The following is a 21,791-nucleotide window of genomic DNA, read 5'->3' on the forward strand; positions in this document are numbered from 1 at the left end:
CTTTGGTAACTTTCTTAGTTGAGTATTTTTTCAATCTGCTGTGAGATGTTTGATCTCACCTGGTTGGCTTTCTTACATTGGTTTTAAAAACAGCATCCTTGTCTCTGCATGGACCTGCAGGATGCAGTCAGTATAGTCTGAGGCTAAATATCTGCTTTGGAAGCATCCAAAGCCCAAATAAATGCAAACTAGAAAATAAAGCTAGGGAAGTGTGCAGCTCTGGTTGCTGCATTCCTTATTTATTCTCATTTGAACTTTTATTTTCCTTGGTAATGTGTAGATTTTTACAATGTTACATTGTAACGTATCCTTTTAGAAGAGAAAGTAAAAAAAAAAATTCCCATTTCCGTGTCATAAAACTTAATTTTTAACATCAACCTTTTACTTATAAATACTAATTTTTATGTAGATATATATATATTTATCAGAAAGTACTTTTGACAGTGTTTTCTCAAACAGAAGGTGAAGTGATAGAAAGTGCAGGATAACATGGTAGTGGATGAACATCCAAGACAGGTGTAAGATTTTTTCGAAGCTGGATCATACAGAAAGAAACAATATGAGTAATGATAAACCCTTCCCAGATTACTCTGTTTGTAGGAGCTCAGGACACAACTCTGCATCTGCAGCCACGAGGGCTGCCTGTGAGCAGGTCTCTGCTCCCAGCACTCGTGGGACGTGGGACATGGTGCTGCAGGAGGAAGCTGTTGGCTGGAGTGACAGGATGTCCCTGGAGGTCCCCAGAGTCCAAACGACATCCTGCAGCTGTAGCACCTTCAGGGACAGGAGGAGTACAGGCAGAGGTTCCTCGTGGTGTGCGGTGCAGCACAGCCGACACGCACGCCTGTCACAGGAACAGCCGCCCCGCGGACCCGCCGGGGCGTCTCTGGGGTGCGGCACCATAGGTGTTCCCCTCTTGTTTGGGGAGGGAATCTCTGGCAAGAAGGAGCGATCTTCAGATGTGAACACAGCATGGGTGTCAGTATTTAAATTAGAAGCACACACCTGTGTATTACGGCGTTTCCTAGAAAATACTTACTATTAAAAATGTTAATTGGGAAAATTATAGCGATAGCACAGAGGAGGAGAATTAATTTCCATGGTGAAAGAGGCGAGGAAAGAAAAGCTCATTTCAAAGTGAGCTATCGAGTGCTCCCCCTACCCCATCATGCTCCTGTTCCCCGGCTTCTTAAAGACAATGTATGCTGGAAAGCTGGTCTGTTGGAAGGAAGCTGAGCAAGTGTGGTGTACTGCAGTGTGTCATTGGTGTTCCTGAGCTTCACAGTGCCTAAAGGAGCGCTCCTCATTGCTATAAGCAACATCTGTAAAGGAGAGGATTCCTGCAGGCTGCAGGATCACAGCCCCTGCCTGGCCATGCTGACAAGGGACTGTGGACTGGTGTGCACTGGGATGCCAGCAGTGCATCAGGACTGGTGATGGACAGCAGTGTTTCAGTAAATCTGGGAGTATCTCTGGGGTCATCAGGATAACCTCATCTGAAGTCTTGTAAGCTTGATGTATCTGCTGGTGTGGGGCTGCTTTGGATCTGGGGATGTTCCCATAGGGTCTTGTGTCAGGGGCATCAACCACTGACATGGATGGTTGTATACTGATGTATCCTGGGGTGGGCAGGGGACATCCTCCACAGGTTTGTGTCCCTGTCTTGCCAGTGTTTTTCTCCCTAGGACAAAAAAAAAAAGGTGTGCCTGTTGGCACTTTGTGTGCTGGGAGACTGTAACGCTGTGTTTCATTTCCTTGCATTGACTGAAGGTACTTTCATGGGTGGACCCTCAGGTGCAGCCTTTCTGGCTCTCCATCCCTTGTTTGCACCCAGGTCTCTCCCAGGTATGAACATCCTGGTGAAGGATGCTGCCATTGAGCTGGAGGGAGCACCCTCCATCTTCTTCATGCTCCTGCTCTCCCTTCCTGTGTTTCTTTCAGTGGTGCTACCTTGTTCTCCTGTGCTGCCCAAGTGAAGGGCTGTGATTAGATGAACATTTTCTGTGTTTTTAGGTAAAAATTATATCTGTTGTTTACGATAGCCTTCAGGGACACACCTAGCAGTAATGGGCACAGGAGATGCTAGGCTGAACATCAGGAAACATTTCCTGGTAGTGGGATCTAATAGCCTGGTATTATCTCCTATCACTTCAGTCATTTACAAACTGGACTGGACAAAGTGCCTGAAAATACACTGTAGGAATGGTCTTACATTAGCAGAGGGACAGATAAGATCACCTGATAAATCCTTCTCATCTTTAATTTATCCAATTCTGCTGCACTCTGGATTTGCTAATCTCCTGCAGATTCAAGGATAGAAGCACACAGAATGGTCAGGCAAATTGTGCTTCCTAGAGTTTATTTCAGCAAATATTTTTATGTAGGATCTCAAAGCACTTTGCAAATGCTAATTCAGCCTCCCAACCTAGTAGGAAGTCTTCCTTGTGCCCCATATCCATACTACTTTGTCTTTGCATCATGTAGTGTGCACTGTCTGCAGGTTGACCTTCCCCAAAGGGTTCTGGCGTCAGAACTGATGGGCACTTGCCAGCCCATTTTGCTTTGAGCCATTTCTGCAGGTCAGTGGCTTTGCTTTTCCAAGTCTGCCTTGTCTGACTGGTAGGAGTGAGGGAAGCTGAAACCATGCTGCTGTAGGGAGCCATTGCAGTGGGTTTTACCTTTGTGAAAGCAGACAACCGAAGAGTTGAAGGAAAGTCTCCTGGTGAACAATTTCTTTGTTTTTCACAGAAACTTGTTCTCCTTTGGCTGGTTTATACTTTGCAGTTGTAACTGGTAGCTCAAAGCTCCCAGCCTGAATAAATGTAGAACAGGAATAGCAGAATATATTACATTGGCCTGTTGCTTAAACAAGAAAAATCAATAAAATATAATGCCACAGTGGCGGATCCCCAGTAATCATTCTTCTTGAGAAAAAACCAAATTGTGCCAGTTGTGAGAATGGAGTTTTATAAACAAGGCTGTAAAAGAAGAAAAACAAATGGAATAAACAAGCTCCACTGCTTTGCATTCTGGGTTGCGTAAGGACATTGATATGAAACTCTGCAGTGAAAAACTGCATGAAATTTATGATGCTTTGCCCAAATAATCTTTGCTTATTCAGTATGGGAAACTAGAATCATTTGGGTTGGAAGGGACCTCTAGTGGGTCTTGCTCAACATTGACCTGACTTGTAAAAGTTTTGTAACCATTACCACTGTATTTTTGGTTTAATTGTCTTCACCTGTTAAGCTTATCATGGACCAAGGGTACAAGTATTGTCACTCTAGTATAAGAATGTGTAGAAATTAAGGCCAAATACTAATGAAAAAAAAGAGGATTTTTAAAAAAGTTAATACAGCTTAAGTTTCCCGAAGCAGAAGATACGTTTGCCTTTCTGTCATTTAGTGTCTAAAGTAGCCTTTTTCCAGTTTTGCTACAAGGAATTACAATGTCATCGTCAAAATAAACCAAGCTCATCTCATAATCTTGTATTTGTTGTGTATAAATTCAAATGAGAAAACTGCTAAGTGGGACCATTTATAATGAGATTTGAGATACCCTATAGCTCTCACTTGGAGACAAGTGACCTTTGTCTTCTTTGGGGCCGAGTACAGCGTGATGAAGATTTAATAGATGTGTGCAGAGACCTGGCAGTAGATTGGGGTGTGCATGGAAGAGGCTCTCAGTGTGCCTTGCTCTACATATTTTTGAAATCCTCACACTTGGGACTGAAGTGCCTGCCTGTTGGTGTGTGTTTCTGGCCGTGTCTGCTTCCTCCCTTGGATGGCTTTGGCATTCGTTAGTAGAAATTATTAGACAGTCACAAAACACTAAAGAGAAAGGAAAAACCCCACGCACTTTGCTTGGAAACAGTCTGTGTTGCATAAAGCTCTGACAAGATCAAGCCTCTAATTAAATTATCTGGCACGTGGACAGTTCTGTTCTGAGATCTGCTGAGCTAATGTGTAGCCATTAGTTCATACAGCCACCAAATCAGAAGTACCAAAGAGACAATTTACATAGGGCCACAGCGTGTTTTAAAAAATTCTGGTGAGTTGTGAAGCCTGTAATGTTAATTGCCAGTTAGCACATTGTAATTGCTGTAATTATTTGCAAGTAAAATGATGTAAGGGACTTAACATTGTACTTTTCTTAACACTTCACATGTTGGTGATCCACTAAATCTCCCACTTAGAGTTTTGCTGGTTATTTTAAGAGCTTGACAGCCACTTGGTGAAGTCTGATCTCATCCGCAAGCTTCCCATTCTGCCTATTGGCTTTAATGCTGAGCGGTGGCTCTCTAAAGTCTTTATGAAAAAAAAAAAAGGCAATAAAATAATAAATGCAAATGTCTGCTGCTGACCAGTGAGAGCACATCCAGCCCTGCAGCCGGCCGTGCTGGAGCCCAGCTGGGAGAGAGCCCTCAGCACAAATTGCCAAGCCTATTGCCTCCCACCGCCACGCCGCGGAAGTGGGCCAAAAGCTCCTCCGTATGGGATTAAAGGGATGTGTAATAGATTAAAGATCAAAAATGTTAATTAAGAAATGGTCTTTTCTAATAAGATGCCTTCAAGGGCATGGTACCAAAAATGAGGCAATATCTCATTTTGGCAACAGCACAGGGTTGTAATGAAGCTGGAGCGGGGGGGGGCAAGGGGAGAAGGAAGGGATGCCTCCTGTTCAAGGCAACTCCTTCAGAAGGGGTGAATCAATTAGCAGCAAAAATGTAAACACGTAATTCAGAATGACAGTACTCTGAACAACGTGTGGATTTAGACGTATGTGTTTTAGCCTGGCGTTTCCTTGAGGATAAGTTGGCAGTTTGTGACTGACAGACAAGGAGTCCTTCAGCTTACTGGTGCTTCAGCAGGAGCCTGGTAATTTGGCTGAAAATAACCACTCTTGTTGGAAGCTTTGATGCATTTGAATTGACTCCATGCAATATATTTTCCTGATATAATATTCTAGATATGGAAAGTTCAGCACCTTTGTTGCTGGATTGAAACTTGTAGGTGTAATGTTTGGATATATAATGTTTGGTTATTTCTCTTCAGAAAAGGGGAGAGTCACAGCTCTCAACTCTTGTATTCCAGGCTCCTGCAGCAGTGGAAGTTTATGTTTTACAAATAAACTGCTATGCAAGTGTTACTTATGTGTTTCAAACCCAAAAGGTGCTTTTGAGAGCTGTGAAATTTTATTGCATCATTACAAATAAAGAAAACATGCTTTTTTTTAAACTTGAGCATTCTAGTCAGTGAGTTCAGTGTTATGTGTTCTTAGTAACTCATCAGAACTCCAAAAGGAAAACTTAGATGTTTAACAGTGCTTCTTCCTTGTGGTGGAATGATGGGATTTCACATCCCACTTCATCCCACAGTTTCCCCTCTAAATGCCCTAACACTGTAAGCTGCAGCATTTCTGAAGCAAGTTATTTGCCAGCACAAAATGGAGGTACCCTGTCGGCAAATTTCTTCCCTATTGGTTGGAAGCTTTTGCTTGGATAAAGAAAACCCCTGGCATGGTGAGATCTCTGTGTATGTGTTTTAAGACTCTGACTGTTTGAATCAAAGCCAGAGAGAATTTTCAATTTGAGAGAAATACAGTGGGAGGGCATTTGCTGGTTGCGTACCTCTCTGTATGTGGTAAGCTGGGGCTGGCTGAAGCACCCTGGCAGAAGAAGTCCTCTGACAGTACTCTGAAGTTTAGATTTGTTGCTCTATCTGTGTATATTTTATTTTCATCTGTTGTGTGAATCTTTAAAGAGTGAAAGACAACAGCTCTGGGCTACCTGCTCCCCTGCAGCCCCTAAACAAAGCTGGGGAGTGGAGTGTGGTGTCCGGGTCCTTTGGGAGAAGGAGTGATGGTTTTCCCTGGGTCTCATGTAATTGAGAGGCTTTTTGGACTCCTTGAGCTGGGCGTGGTGTGGACTCATGCCTATTGGTTTTATTTAGCTTGGATGAGGGCTCTAGGCGACTTAAATGACACTAAATTCCTGTGCCCTGATTTTGTCAGACAAGTGAATGCAAGTGGAAATAGTGGTTGTTTCCATCCACAGAAGAAAATCAAAGTAACTGTTTCTCATCCAAATACTGAAATCAGAAGTTTTCATGGTTCATAAATGTATCGTTTTGACGGACTGATTAGTTCCATCTTGACTTGGTTTCACTCATGGTTTTTGTTAAAAGAAATGTGTAACTTGGACTTGAATTAGCCTTCTCCCAAGAAGGGCTATGTCAAGCCATTCTTGCTGACACATCCAGGAAATATAACTAGCAACAGAATGATCAGTGTCTTTTCTTTATTATGAAGTTTGCTTACTAGTCTCCAAGATGCTTTTCTGAATTGAAGTTTTCCTCTACAAAATTTTGACAATATTAAAAAAAGATGTCAGTAGTCTGTCCTTCTTTCAGTGACAATAGGGAAGATTTCAATTTTACATGTTGATTTAATCAAATAGTTGCAGAAAAATGATCAGTTTATCATCTTGTCATTACTTTGTACAGAATGTGCGTCCCATATTGAAACTGAGAAAACTTGGGCTTAAACTTTGATAGCAGCTCATTTGGACTCTGTTTAGCACACAAGTCCAGATGACCAATGAACGAGAAATGAATGAGAAATGTTCTGTGTAAGAGGCATTTGGCTTTTCTTCTTTGATTGTATTAAACGAAATACATATACTGCCAAATTTCCACAGTAACATCCAGGAAACATATACAAAATCAACAAACAAAGCAAAACCAAGAGCAGAATTTGGTCAATAATTTTATGCAAAAAAAAAAGGTTGTACAGTAAAAATGTACCTTTTCTGATCAAGGTGAATTTCAGGCAAAAATCTTGTACAAGTTTGTAACAGCCAGATTGGTAAAACATTTTTCTGGACAGGATGTTGCAGAAATCCACATTTTTTCTTCATTATTTTTCTTTATAAATTGTGTGTGCAGGCAGCTGTAGTGTTGAAGACATGAGGAATATCACTTCTGCAAGTGCTCCTTGCATCTTGGGTTTTGGGCTGTGATGAAAAAGCATAGGTGCTTCTGTATAATAGAACTAAATTATGTTCCGTTTTTCACCTTTATTTCCAAAAAGTGGTGCCCAATGTTCAAAGTGTTGTGTGTGTGAAATTAAAATAAGAATTGGGGTTGCTCCTTCTGCAAAACGTTTTTAAAAACTGGTGACTTTTTAGGGCATTTTTTATGTAATGAGGTTGCAAACCTGTTGTCTTTGAAATGTCTTTCTGAGTTGCAAATAAACCCATGGCTACACCACAGGCACTGGAAGCTTAGCAGAACCATCAGTGAATTATTAAATGAGAAGAGACATCATAAGAGTTAAGTGATTTTTAGCTTGTTCCTGTAATGAAATATTTTAAAACTATATATGGTTAGTGAATGCTGTGGTCAGACGGCATAACTGGCCCAGGATGTAGGAAGTGGAAGTGCTTTAAAAATAAACTCCTAGCTGTGATAGCTGCAAATCCTGTGGAAGGGTCTGAAGCAAACCCCTAACCCCTTTTTCCATGCCCACCATGGGGCTGGGAATGCGGTGGCTGTGCCCGCCTGAGCCGTGGTGTTTGGCTGTTGAAAAAGCCATGTAGTAGGAATGAAGTTGTCAATTGTGCATCTTCCTGCTAGTCAGCAGCTAAAACACAAATTCCATAACTTAAGGAAAAAGGTTGGGACTGCCCCTCCCCACCCCCAAAGAAATGTGCCTTTTAAAAATGGATGATTTTGTTATAGTTACTACTTTTTACCTTGGCGAAGTACACAGGGAATGGGGCTGCTAAAGAGCGCATCAAGTAAATTAGGGTTAATTAGAAGTTCTCCCAAATAGCTGGTGCTTCATCAGCAACAAAGCAGCATGTAAATAAATCTAATTTCTCTCCAAATAAACTCTTCACAAGCTTAATTACAACAGCAACAATATCTCCCCCCTACCCCCCCTTTTTCATTAGTGGGAGCAGCTCATTATGAGCTGTATCTGGTGAGGGCTGTCATGAGCAGTCCAGAGTTGGCCCTTTCACAGGTGTCCTTTGGGGCTGAGGAAGAAGTGGAGGAACTTTCAGCGTACTTGGAGGAGCCCAATTAAGGTAGTTCATGAGAAATCTAAGAAGCAGAAAGCACCAATGGAAAAAAACCCCCATTTCTATATTCTGGAGAGACTTTAGCCAATTACATAAAGAAGTTCCACTATTTGGCTTATTGGCATCTTAATTTCTTTGCCTTTATTACTCATTTGCCAGCAAAAACCCGAACTTCAGGTTTTATCTGTGCTTTTAATTTCTTTTTTTTTGCCATCCATCATCCTCAGGGTAGATGTGAGGGCTCTGCCAGTTCCTGGTGCTGTGTTACCGCACTGCTGTCTCCTGCTCCGGCACCAGGGACCTGTCGAATGAGATGAGGGGCTGAGGGAGACCAGACTTTAAAGTCATTTTAGCTTTAAGTCTTTTAAATGTCTTTTCGCACTTTCTTTACCACATAGGGCTAGAAGAAAAAGTGCAGGAAGATGTTAGGAGAAAAAGTGTTAGCACTGCTAAAAGGATCACCGCACTGAGGACTGGTGCAGCTCACTGTTTATTCCAGGGATAAATAGCTGAAAACCTCTACCCAGAAATTATTTATCACAGGGGAAGTGCAATCCTGGGTTCCGGCTTCAGCTGGGTGAAGAAGTGCTCTGCTGAGGGCTCATTCAGAGGGATTAACTTACTTCATTTGGTGCTTCATTCACTGTCCTCTGTGATTTTTTTTTTTCATAATTCTTTTTTTTATTTCCAATTCTATTGAAGCCAATGCATTCCTTATTACACAGTGTCACGTTTCAGCCGATCCTAAATTAATAAATGAGCAGCAGCAGAATAGCATGTAGCACAATTCTAACAGCATGAGCTGCACAGAAGTATATTTCACTTAGCTCCAATTTAAATACTCTGCTTTGCTCGATTTAATTATGTGAAATTACTGAATTAATGGCTTTGTCAAATGAAACGTGTAGGACTTCAGAGTTTGGTATTAAGGAAAGAAATTGGAAAGGAAATCTGAGGTACATTAATTTTTGCATGCGGGCTTGTTCTAAAAGCAAACAGAAATGTAACTGAGCCCGCAGCCCAAAATCACATCGTGTTTTAAACCCAGGAAAGAGAGAACAAGCAGAAAGTGGCAGGAAACTTTCTGAGTCACCCCTTGTGGGCTTGTGCTGCTCCCCTGGGTGAGTGTGCTGGACAGGAGCGGTGTGTGTTTGTGCAGCAGGAGCTGGCCACGGGCATGCGGGAGGGAAGACTTTCTGCAGAGTCTGATGCTTGTTTAATAGCTTGGCCACCTGTTAAATTCCCTTTCCTGTGCTGCATAATATGACTTTCTTATCTCTTTTCTGGTTGAGAATGTTGTTATAAGAGTTGCCTTTTTTTCACATTCATTAACTGTGTGGTCCGAATCCCTGCACCAGGACCCTGTGCCCAGCCTGGTGCTGGTTGTGCAGCTTGTGCATAATGAGACCTGAGGGCACTTTTCCTGAAAGCTTGTAAAGCCCTGCTCTTCTGAAGCTATTTGGACATGTAGGTGCCTAACTCTCATTAATTTCCAATTTCATGGGCTTTTACTACAGTCCGTTGCCACTTATGGGTATTTGGCTCCTAAATCACTTGGCCTACCCGCAGATGTCCCTCCCAGCTCTAGCTGGAGGAGTGTGAAGGTGCTGTTTTCCCAATTTCTGCTTGCATTGCTGGCAGTGCCCAGCTTGGAAGGCCCCCATAGAGCAGAGGTGTGAGGTTCTGCCAGCAGTAACTGGTTGCAGAGACACCTGAGCATACATTTGGGAAAATTTGGCTTTTTCCTCAGGTGCATTTGGAGCACCTTTTTTCCAGAGCAAACCAGATTCGTAGAGATAAAGTCAGTGAGGTTTTATCCCAAGATGATGTCTGGTATTTGATCAGGCCAGAACAACCACATCTACGCTGTGGTTCGGGTCCAACCCTCTATACCCTGGGTATAAATAGCAGTTTTACCCGAGAAGCCTAACTCCACAAACCCGGCCCCACAGAAGCCTCTCAGGTCTTTAATCACAGTTTTGAAGACTTCCAGGCACAGTTATTGCAGAAGCGGGTCCCTTTCATGCTCCTTCAGCTGCACATTTGTCATTCCCAATGGAAAACGATCCAGGCAGGTTCTGAGCAAACCAAGACCCATGAGAAGGTCAGTGAAATAATTATTGCTTTCTCTAATTTGCCTACATCTATTTTCCTTCCTGCCTGAGTATGTTTTTTGCTCTCGTTCCATCTTTTACCTCTGTATCGGTTCCACCTCTTGGTTCCTGAAGGTTTGCAGAGTGCTCTGTCTCTTGCCTTCTCAGTTCTAATGTTCTGGAGTTTTTATAGATATAAAAAGATGAACGTAAATGCTACGTGGAGGATCCTGTCAGTTTGTGTTGTGAAAAGCATTCCTCTTCAGCATAATTTTTAAACAAATCCATATTCCAAGCATGGGAAAAGTGCACTTTGAACAGAAATGTATTCAGGGACCTAAGAGAGTAATTTGGATGGAGCTCTTGCTCTGCTTACATCTTGCTCCTGTGCCTGCACTGCGGCTGCACACTGAGGATGTGAATCTTCTGGGACCAGAACTTCCCTGCAGAAAGGACAGTTCAAAGTCCTGGACCTTATGTAGGAACGATAAAGGAATCTGCATTTTGAAATGGGCAAAGGGGTTTCAAACATTGAAATACATAGTTGCATTTATAACTTATGGTAAATTACATCATCTACAATTTTTTTTCTCTTTGAAAATCCACAGGTTTATTTTAATAAAGAGTTCCAGCAGCTGCTATTCTGAGCAGAATCAGTCAATACCTTATTTTTGCATTGGATATGCAGCTGCAATAACAGGCCACATGTGAATTTTATTAAGCCTTCTGAATTTTCTGTCTGTTCAGGGAACTATAGATTTAAGTTTTACAGATATCTGGCTTTCTCTTGAAGTAAAAGAAAAAAGCAAACAACCAAAAAACCCCCACAAAAAAAAAAATCATTCACACCATTTCCTTAAAAGAAAGGAAAGGCTTTGTCATGCCTATGGATTAAAATGTGATTAAGATGTCCTGTGTTAGCTGTGAGTGGAATTCCATGTAACTGCTGGAAACAGGACACTTGTATTCAACAGAGACTTGAAAAACAGTAAATTGAGTTTTATTAAGATAGGAATATACCTAGCCATTTTTGTTCTGAAAATTTACCTATATTTGAGTACAATGGTCAGTATTATTTAGCAGTTGCACGTGAAAGAGTGAAAACCACATTTTTATGAAGAAATGCACTTCACTTTGAAGTTAGTACTTGCTGCATCCTAATTTCCTTGTTTAAATTAATGAATTTTGTATCTAAAATGCGAGCACCTAAAATGGGTTTTAGATCTGGTTTGATTTGAACCTCGTTATTCAAACCGAAGGTGGCAGTTACTCCACTCCCATTCAGATGCACCTTAAGCATCTGGAAGTGGACAGCAGCATCTTTTTTCCAGAGGCAGATAATCCACTGCACAACAATCACGCATTTTGAGTGAGCGAATGAGAGTTTTCTGCTGATGATTGTGGAGCAGTTTGGGTGGCTGTGTGCAAAGACATTATTTGATTTGAATGCCACACAGATATATACAGAGCAGACCTACAGGGTTCTGAGCCTGTCCTTTCCAAGGAGGAGGCCCCAGAGGCCCCAGAAGAGGGGTGCTGCTCTCCTCACTGCCCTGCTGGGGGATGGAGTGTCTGCTCCCCAGCCCCAGTGGGCAGAGGGAGGGCACCCTGAGGGGGGACTGAGATCAATAACTGGGCAGTGTCCTGCAGTAATGGAACACTTTGGCACACTCTGGACAGCTCTGATCTCTGCCTTTCGTTGCATTCTCTAAAATTCACTTACAGTGCTTTTTGTGTCAGGGAAGTGTTTACATCCCATATTTACACCCTTAAACCGGCTGCCAAACACTGAAGAGCTGATAAACACTGTGTGCTGTTAGCACTATAAAGTACAATCCCACTGCTGCTTGCATGCAAATAAATAATAATAACTTAGCTATTTGTCCGCTTTTTGGTGTATAAGTGCATTTGTCACATAACACAGTAACATCTAAATCATTTTAGTAAGAGCACTAGAAAGGCTGAAACATTACGATTAAGAGGAAGTTTTACTGTTTGGTGGTGTTTTTGTGATTTCCTTATTTAATTTTTTAAAAACCACTTTTAAAATCATGTGATGCTGAATCACTATTGCTGGGTTTCACTTTTTAAAAATTTTTCACTGAGTTATTTTGCCTTTCTCGGGACTGAGGGATTGGCCTACAGGCTAGAAGTTACTGTCAAATATTCGCTAAATCTTTTCTTGTAGTCATTACAGACACAGATTTCTTTTTAATGTGCTTGGTCAGTTTTGAGGCCACTGTTTTTGTTACTACCCATAAATCAGTAGCAAGTATTTTTAGTGTCATCAGTGAAAGGTTAATAGAAGCCCATAATTTTCAGACATATCTCTTTCAATTAGCTGCTCAGAAATTTCCTTAGAATGGGCGTGTAAATTGTTCCACACCGAAAACTGGAGACGGTGTCCAATTTGTGCATAAATTGAAATTGTCTTTCTAATAGACTCTTTGGAAGGTGTGGGGTTGCCTTCAAGGTAATGATTTGAAGATAAACTGACCCTTGATGAGGGAGCTGGAGTTTCAATTTAATGTGTTTCTGCAGTTTTCCTTTGCCTTCAGTGCCTTCAAATTCCACACAAATAATTCCTTCATAACAAGTGCCTTTTCAGAAGATGTATGCTGCTGACAGTTAATATAAAATTATTGCCCCTGAATGCATTTTTGTAATTACTTTCCAGAGAACTGTCTTTGTGTTAGAAGACATTTCACACTTTAGTAACATAAGTGTTTGGGGAGAACATGAGTAATAATTACAAGCAGTCTTTCAGTGAAAATAAACCTAAAAATTATAAAAAATAGCTAATGTTAAAGTTGGTTAGAGACAGTGAGGAATTTATTTAGCACATTACGCCTGTCTGTATATTTTCCAAGTTTAATAACCCTTCAGTAACTAAACTTAAAAAAAGCAATAATGAACAGAGAAACTGCTTTCTAATTTTTAAGCAATAATGAAACTGAAAACTGATTAAAAGTGACATGCTACTAGAGACAGAATAAAGAAACTTAATCTGAATGCTCCTATAGGAGATTTCTGCTATAATGGAAAATGAAATGGCTCACAGTTTGATCAATAAAAAAATTAACAGCATTTAATAAAAGGCTTCTGCACTATGTCAACTAAAGGATACTGTGGAAGTCTTGATCCAAGAAAACCAGGGCTGTAGGGTGAGTTTGTGTATGTGAGTGTGATACGGTTGACTGAGCAAAGCTGATGGGTTTCAGGTCAGATGCTGGATAGTAAATAGTTACACAGGTTTAGAGAGCTTGGGGCCAGGACTGTCTGTATAAATAGACATCGTTCCTGTAGTTACTACACACACCCCAGCAGCGAGGCTGGATTTTCACGGAGGCAAAGAGGGTGAAGCCTTGCTTTCACTGGAGAAAACAGGGCAATTATACCATACATAATGTATCTATAAATATATGTCTGGTATATCTCTGTGCCATATAGAGACAACCACGTATAGATCTAGGTGGGCTCAAGTGAAAGCAAGGCACTGCAAGGCAAGAAGTCACGTGTGTTACCCATTCTGTGTGTGACTGTGACTGTGCTACAGCAAAGGAAGGTGCAGGAGCTGCCAGTCCTCTGCCCCATGTTCCTGCCAGCTTCCATGCCTTTAAACTCCAGGTAGATTCTTGAGGTGTCCTTAAACTGCTGCTAATTTGAGAAAACTCTATTCTGTCAGTGAAGGAAGATGAACATCTTCCCTGTGAAATGTTGGTGTAGTGAGCTAACCCAGGGATGCTGAGGGGAGGCAGCTGTGGGGCGTACAGGGCTGTCACAAACAATTCTGTGGCGGTGCCGGCAGGAGCAGCGGCAGTGCAGGCACCAGTTATTACTGAGTGTGCTTGGAACCCCTTTCTCTTAGAGTGCATGTGCCAGCAGATGTAGAAGGAGGTGCAGTACCCCACTAAACTAGTTCTTCTTTGCTAAGTTAATGAAGAATGCCGAGAACTGCCCACTTACTTAGAAATCAGTATGATTTAATACATACTGGTGTGTAATAAGGCTCTGTTGCAAAATGTTATCATGTGTGCTTCCTAGAGACTCTGACTTCTGTGTATTTTGTTGTTAATGTACTTCACACAAAACAGTATTATTGGTATAGTCCGTGATTTATCCTGTGGGTTATTATCCAGAGAGATACCTAGCACTGAGCATTCTCCCACTTCCCTTGCCTTTCCAAAAGAAGCTCTTGTAGCAACCATTGCTGCTTGTCGGTGGAGTCTGCTGTCAGAGCCACACAAATGACAGCTTGGAGAGGCTGCAGCGGCCATAGCCCTAGGAGGGCACGAGGAGGTAACAATATGCAATTTTCATGGTTCAAGGGTAGCCTTATCCTACTGTTCTTCATTACAGTGCTGCAGTGAGATCAATTTTATTAAGTTGTAAGTCTTAGGAGGCCAACACCATTAACTACATGCTGGATCAAATAATTTTTTTGGTATTATGATGGTTTTTTATCTCTTGTTGGGGGAAGGCAAGATCTGATGCACAGATCTCTTCAGCCTGAGAGAAGCATTGCATGATGACTGAGTGTCAGGAGGATTGTGTGCCTGTGTTGCACTCACTCTGCCCTCTCATGTAGTGGTGTTTCATGCATTAGCCTTTTAGGCTCTTTGTTTTTCAGCTAGGCACCTTTTTTCTTTACCCCATGTGGTTTGACACTGTGAGAAAGTGGTGTGCTGCACTGCATGATAGAGCACCAAACCTGCTTGCTTTTGATGCATGTAGTGATGATTCAATGTGTGGAATGAGCTGCCTTTGATACCTGCTCCTGGTCCTACAGCTGGGATGCAATCCACACTCTCTGACCTGGTTTGCTCGGCTGGAGCAGGTTTCTGGCAGCTTTGTATGGGTACAGGCACACAGCTTACAGCAGCTCACAGGAGGGCCCTGGCCCATTGAGAGGTGGCACCTGTGTTCAAAATGCAAGTGTTTAAAAGAGACATTTTTTGAAATGTTAAAGAGCCATAGAATGGTGGTACCCAAGAAAAGGCAAGACTTTTCATCCTGTGTGAAGATTTCAGCTGAAGTTTGTTTGTGTTTTAATTGCTAAAACACTAGTGGCTTGTTTTGCATCTGTTCTTTCTTCTTTGACCACAAATATAGAGAACTTTGGACTCTTTGTGTGTGACAGTGCTAAAGAACAACACTAAAATGTAACAAACCACATAAAAGTAGAGACCTCCCCCACACTGTTTTGGCATTTGACACTGAGCGAAACATTCACTAATGAACGTTTAGATTAGGCTTTTCCTTTAAGTCATTTGTCTCTTTTGTTCTCACTTCCTAATTATAGATGAAATTTCCTTTCCTTTTGTCTTGCCGGGGAGCTGAGCAGCAGCCCCAGGGCAGGAAGGCTGCACCCCTGGGCGGGCGCACCCTGGGCGGGCACCTCGGGGCTCTGCTGGGCCCCAGGGGTGTGCCAGCACCCGTCATTCCTCCATCAATAACCTTGTTTGTCTTCAGTGTCATTTACTTTTATCCCTTGTCCTGCATCTAGGGAAAATTCCTAGGAATTACCCGTAGCCTTCGGTGAGACCTTCGATTGTTTTTGTTTGGACCAAGGCAAGGAATGAAGCGATTCCACCTTCCACTCTTCGTTTTATCTTTTGCCTTCCAGCTGTCAGACGTGTGCAGAAGCTGTGCATGTGTGTGCACATGCTCATGTGATGCTTTGCACAGCATAACTTTGCAGCCATAGCTCTGCATGGCAAAGTTGCTGGAATAGAAAGTGCTGCCCGGCACTGCATCAGTGGATGCCTGCTGAAAAGAAGCAACTCTTGATGGAAGCCCTGTAACCAGAATCATTTAAAGTCAGACATGACCCTGCACTAAATAGTAGAAGAACAACCAAAGAACAATCCTAGATTTCAAATAAATTCCAGCTTTTAAAAGTCCTCAGGCTTAAAAAAAAATGTTAAAGAAAATTTACTGGCACAAAGACAGAATGGCTTGCCTGCTCTGTATTGTGCTGATAAAATAAAAAGTTTAAACTGCCCATATTTGATTCTACAGCTGAAAAAATAAGCTAAGAGGTTGATTTTTTTTTTTTTAAATTTCTCTGGCCCATGTGTTATATGGTGTTACCCATTTCTAAGTGTCTCAGTGGAAATTGTAGGTAGGCATCAGCATCACTTCCAGTGTGGCTCTGAGCTTTTGTTTCAGTCCTGCATCACTACCTGAAGCCCCCAAAGCAGTTTGCTGTGGCTGGGCTGTCACTGTGGTCCTGGGCTGAGGCTCTGCCATGCTGAGCTCCAAGCACAGTCCCAGCCTGGTGGTGGGGCTGTATATCCCAAGGTGACTGAAGCAAGTGGAAATTCGCTCTTGATTTCGGTGAGGCCCGAGCTGAACATGGTACATGTAATCTGTTTTCAAATATTTGGCTTTAGGAGCACGTTGTTCCTGTAACAGAGCTGTTTTGAACACAGCTCAGAAGGCATTTCTACTGACTGCAACTTTCAAACTGGGCCTTTGGGAATTCACTTTTCCAGCTTTGCCAAGTTTGCCACATTCCTTGGACCACCAGGTCAGGCAGAAACACTCCCAGTTCTTGCGATGTCTCCTTTGAAATAGTAACTTTCTAGAGCATAAGATAGCTTATACAGAAAAACCAAGAGTCATTAACAACATTAACTTTAGTGGCAATTAGAATAACATATTCTTGACTGTTGGCCAGATTGTTTAGGTCATAGGGTAAAATATTCTTCTTGTGCAAAGCCCTGCAGGCCTTCCACTGTGCTGCAGGGGGAAAAAAAAAGAAAAGGAAAAAAAAAAGAAAAATAAAAAAGCCCCTCAACCCCGTTTCCTGACATTTTGGGTAGTGAGGTGTACTTTCAAGGCTGATCTCTCAAATTGCATCCTCCCTTATTCATAAAAGAAAATTGTTAGAACAATCATTAGGTATGGCAGGTTCATTTAAAAACTAATAATAACACTTTTGTGAAATGCGAGGTCCTATTTTATGCTCTTCTTAGAATTGATTAGTGATCATTTGCCCTGAAACTTGGTGCCAGCAGCTCCCTTCTGTGGGTGTTTGCCGTACCCTTCCTCTCTGCACACCATGCCAGGGGTGGGTGGGAGCTGTGTGCCCATGGTGGTGCTGTGCTGCCTCCACAGTGGTATCCCATACACAGATTCCTCACAGTTGGTAACTGTGATTATCTGGCAATCTAGATAAAAATTACTTACTATTAAGTTCACTAAAACCCAAGGCTTAAAAATCCAATCTTAAAAATTAGCTGTGTCAGCAAATACATGGGTCTGTGCTTGGTGCTGCAAGACAGCCACTGATGTTGGGAGACTGCAGAAGGTGCTATTGGCTCTGGCAACCAAGGAGTCCCTTTTGCAGGGTAGTGCACAGACATGTCCCCTCAGAGCCAGGCTCAGCTCCAAAACCACCCCTGCTCCTGGTGCCAGCAGCGCCCTGGCCTCCTGTAGTGACCCAAACCCTTCCAGCAGCGGGCTCGTACCCACGTGCCCATCCCGCCTGGCTGCACTGCACTGGGGTGCTCCTGCAGCTCCTTGCCAGCAGGAAAATCGCAGGTTAAATTTGTGAACTCCTACAGCAAAGCTCCTCAGAAACGAGTTCCTGAGGAATGCTTATGGCCTGCTGTCCTCATCAGGGAAACTGAGCTCATCGTGGGAGCAGCTGGGCTGCATTTGAAGCTTTTCCTTGCTGGATGGACCACCCATTCCCATCAGTGCCCTGGTATTTTTGCTCCCCTGGGCAAGGAGCTAGTGTCTCCCCAGGGCCGTCCGCACCCTGCATACCCCACTGGCAGCTTGTGGTCAAAATAGTGGAGACAAAGGTCAAAAAACCAGGAAACACCACAGATTTTTCTCATCAGTGTTTGGTATTCACTAGGCAAGCACCAAGCGTGCAGCTCAGCAGAGGAATCTGAAGACCATGTTGTTTGACGGACAGTAACAGCAAGGTGGGGCAGACATGTACAATTTCTTCAACTCACCAAAACCAAAAAAAAATGTCATTGTAAAACTATGTTGCATTTGCTAAATAATTTCTGCAAGCTTCACTCTTGTGTTATTTGACATAAAACTCTGTCAGGCAACAACGCTTTTGAGAAGTTGCCTAGAGGATCATATTTCCCATTCAACAGGGAATTAAAAAATGTTTCTGGAATTTTGCTTTGCAGTCGGGAATCTATTTTCTTATCTCACATTGTACAATTTATTTTTCCTAAAGCAGTGTGCTAAATTATTTGTTATTGTTGGACTCAGTCAAGCAGCTTTGTCCCTGGTGTAGTCACAAAGTATTGGAGTAAAACCAAGGATGAATTTGTCACAGTGTACTCACCAGATCAGCTGGTCTTTAGGTTAACTCTCAAAAGACAGAATTTCTGCTGAAAATATTAGTGAAAGTCCCTTAAAGCTCCCCAAAGTTGCCTAAAAGCTTTCTTCTTCAGGCTGTGGCAAAGTCAGTTCAGAAGTGCTTCCCCGAGGTCTTTGTCAGGAGGCGGCAAGGAAGCAGGTCCAGTTCTTTAGGTTAGATTTATATACTCGGACTACTTTTATAGTTTCTGTCTTATGAAATTGGAGAGTTGATATTCTGATTTATTAACCATCAAGTCTGCAGGACATATAGGCTTTAAAAAGATTGAATGAGCTAAAATGTTTGTGATTGCAGTCTGGGATGAGAGACTGGATAGTGTGCCAAGTAAATATGACAAAATGTAAGTGATAATTTGAATATGTACATTAAATGATGTGTGAAATAAAGCAAAGCTAGCATAGCTCTAAATGTGACTTATTATTTGGTGAAGTTAGTAGTATAAAGAGAACCAGAATCATTGTTTTTTTCATTACAATACATTTTTATTTAAGGAAGAGTCTATAAAGCATGAGGTTCAGCCAGTGGCATTTTATTGAATAAACGTAGTACAGATGATGACTTACAATATGGAGTGCTTAGTGAGTGATACTTTTTATAACCAAATCCTTAAATTCATTACCGCTGTGTAAGTGGCATATCTGATTTGTTAAGACAAACATTATATCCAGCTCTAAATGGAAATTTTGTAGTAGAAAGGTATGTATAATTTAACAGTAAAAGAATCTGAAAATGTGCAGATCAGTTAACTGCTAAGAGGGATGCCGTGACACACCACAAGCAGGCACTGATTTTTAATATTTCCATTGCAATTTGAAGGGTACGTCATGTTACAAGTGCTCCATGGAAAACTGCAGAGTGTTTTACAACGGTTGATTTATGTTACCATTTGCAGAGCAGAAGATGGTATGAAATGTGTTCTGGCTGGATAGTGGTAGCAGAGCTCTACTAATGTGTGTGTCTGAATTGCTGCAGTGCTTGTGGTAACCAGTTTTTGTCTTTAATAAATTTTATTTCCAGCTTTGTTTCATGTTCTCAGTGTTGGTTGTCCTTAATCTTTTTGGCGCTGATCTAATTTTAGAAACAATTCATCTCTCTGTTTGCTGGTGTTTCGTTAATGGCTTAAAACCCAAACGCATCCCAAGCCAACAAGGTGGAATGTCCCTCCTGCCTGGCTGAGAGCAGCTCCTGGGCTTTTGGGGTCAGCTAGTGTGTGAGGCTCTCTTCTGCTGGAAGAGCCTGTGGTTTTGTCTCGCTGGATGACTTCCCAACTATTTTTGTTGTACCAACAGGGATGTATTAAGAGTGTGAGCTCTCATGGAGGCAGGTGAAATAGTGCAGGTGTAGCAACCATGGCTGTATCTCTGTGTTGGGGGCACACGTGTACAGAAGAGGCAGAGCCATCTCTGTCTCAGCTGGTCACCAAAGCCTGGTCAGCATGGCTGGCGTGTCTAATGGATGCTTTCCCTGCTGAGAGGGCAGCAGGGACTTAGAAGGGCCTTTTCAGCTCTGCTGCCTTTCCAGAGAGCCCAAGCAAGGGTTGTCCGTGGTTCTGCATGGAGCCATTGGGCATGACTGGGTTCAGGCACATCTGAGTCCACTGTGGCCAAGGGGGTGTCCTGGAGGCAGGAGGATGTGGCTGCAAGTCCATCTCTCACAACAGGCCACTGAGGGCATGTTGGGGGGTGACTGCCTGTGACCAGCTGCCCCTGCCACCCACCCCACGGCCAGCAAAGAGCCAGCTGCCCCGTGTGTGGACCTGCCTCTTGCACAGCTCCAGGTGCTCAGCCCCCCATCCTGGGGTGTTTCTGGAGCTGCCAGAGAACTCAGTCTCCCTGTGCACCACTGCAAATGAAAACTTGGCAGGGGGTGGCAAAGATATATGTGCTAGCCCACATTCCGGTCAGGGACCAAGATAAAAAAATATCTGAGAGACCTGAAGGTCAGATGCAATGTGTCTGCTCTCAGCTAGGTCAGCACAATGTGAGGCTCATCTGCCCAACCAAGTGCCTCTCGTTAGTTCAGCGGGACCTCTCATGTCCTGGGATACATGTGTGCTTTGGGATCTTCAGCTAGAGCTTTTTTTTCCTTGTTGTTACTAATATTGGGGCTTGGAGGCGGTGGGAAGAGGAGAGCATTGAGAATTAAAATTCAGCACATGCCTTTTCTTTGCGGGCTGTAATTAATCTTGCCAATTTTTAAAGCTTTGAGAATCTGGTTAAGTGATAAAACACTAACAACTTTATATGACAGAGAGTTAGAGGCTCCCGCTACACACCCACCAGAGAAGATTAGAAGAGAGTGTTTGCAGGATTCGCACTAAGCAGCAGAGAATACAGTTGAGAATTGTTGCACCACATGGTATAAAAACCACATTAATATAATGAAAGGTGTCGAGAATAATGTGAGAGCGGCTGTAATTAAATGTATCTTAATAAGTGCAACATCCTTCTTAAAGCTCTTATTTTTCAGACCTCTCAAACTTAGAGGATGTTCTTGCTGTTGGCAGGTGGCCTGGGAGGAGAGCTGGAGAGCGAAGCGAAGGACAGCCGGGCCCTGGAAGAGAGGAACAGTGTGACGAGCCAGGAAGAGAGAAATGAGGAAGATGAAGACATGGAGGATGAGTCAATTTACACCTGCGATAACTGTCAGCAGGACTTCGATTCACTGGCAGACCTGACTGAACACAGGGCACACAACTGTCCTGGAGGTAATGTTAAACTAGCTTTACAGTTCTGACAGGTGGTTAGCTGGGTAATTGGACATAGCAACAGCTTGAGGCCTCAAGTGAGATTAAAGAATTAATAATGTAATTTTACAGTTAATGTAATTTTATTGTGGTGCCTTGGGTAGCCTTTGTTCACTCCTTTAATAAAATTAAAATAAAAGCAACAGCTTTCCAATTGGAATCTGTCAGTAATTACGTTAGACAAAAATGTTGTGAGGTTTTTTTAATGCTAAAAGTCTCAGGCAGGTTTTTTTCCCCCTCTCTCAAAATGTAGGAAGATTAAAAAAGTTAAGTGACTGAAGTGTGCAAAACTCCCAGGAAGAAAGGCCTCTGAACCCCATAAAAGAACATGACAATTTCTGAGATTAAAATTCATAGTGCGAGTTTTGTAATCCCACCCTAAAAATACACCGTTCTCCCTAGGTTATTATTACACTGCCTTTTGAATTTTCTGGAAGTAAGGATGGCATCAGCCTACGCTGATCTTGATTTTACTTTCTGTAAAGTAAGAACAAGCTCAGAGCACCAGTGTGA

The 21,791-nt window shown here is 42.5% G+C and overlaps 1 protein-coding gene across 2 annotated transcripts in view; it reads left to right on the plus strand.

Moving 5' to 3' along the window:
* The window catches only part of ZNF423 (zinc finger protein 423), a 228,120-nt gene that overhangs the window by 46,922 nt on the left and 159,407 nt on the right, over positions 1-21,791 (plus strand). For both annotated transcript variants that reach the window (XM_027646764.1, XM_027646765.1), the window contains exon 3: positions 21,039-21,239. In XM_027646764.1, coding sequence (XP_027502565.1) covers positions 21,039-21,239 — 201 coding nt within the window. The remainder of the gene's footprint in view (positions 1-21,038; positions 21,240-21,791) is intronic.

The sequence above is a fragment of the Corapipo altera genome, unplaced genomic scaffold (assembly GCF_003945725.1).
Source record: "Corapipo altera isolate COAL_440 unplaced genomic scaffold, ASM394572v1 62, whole genome shotgun sequence".
In the NCBI taxonomy this organism is placed as follows: Eukaryota; Metazoa; Chordata; class Aves; order Passeriformes; family Pipridae; genus Corapipo; species Corapipo altera.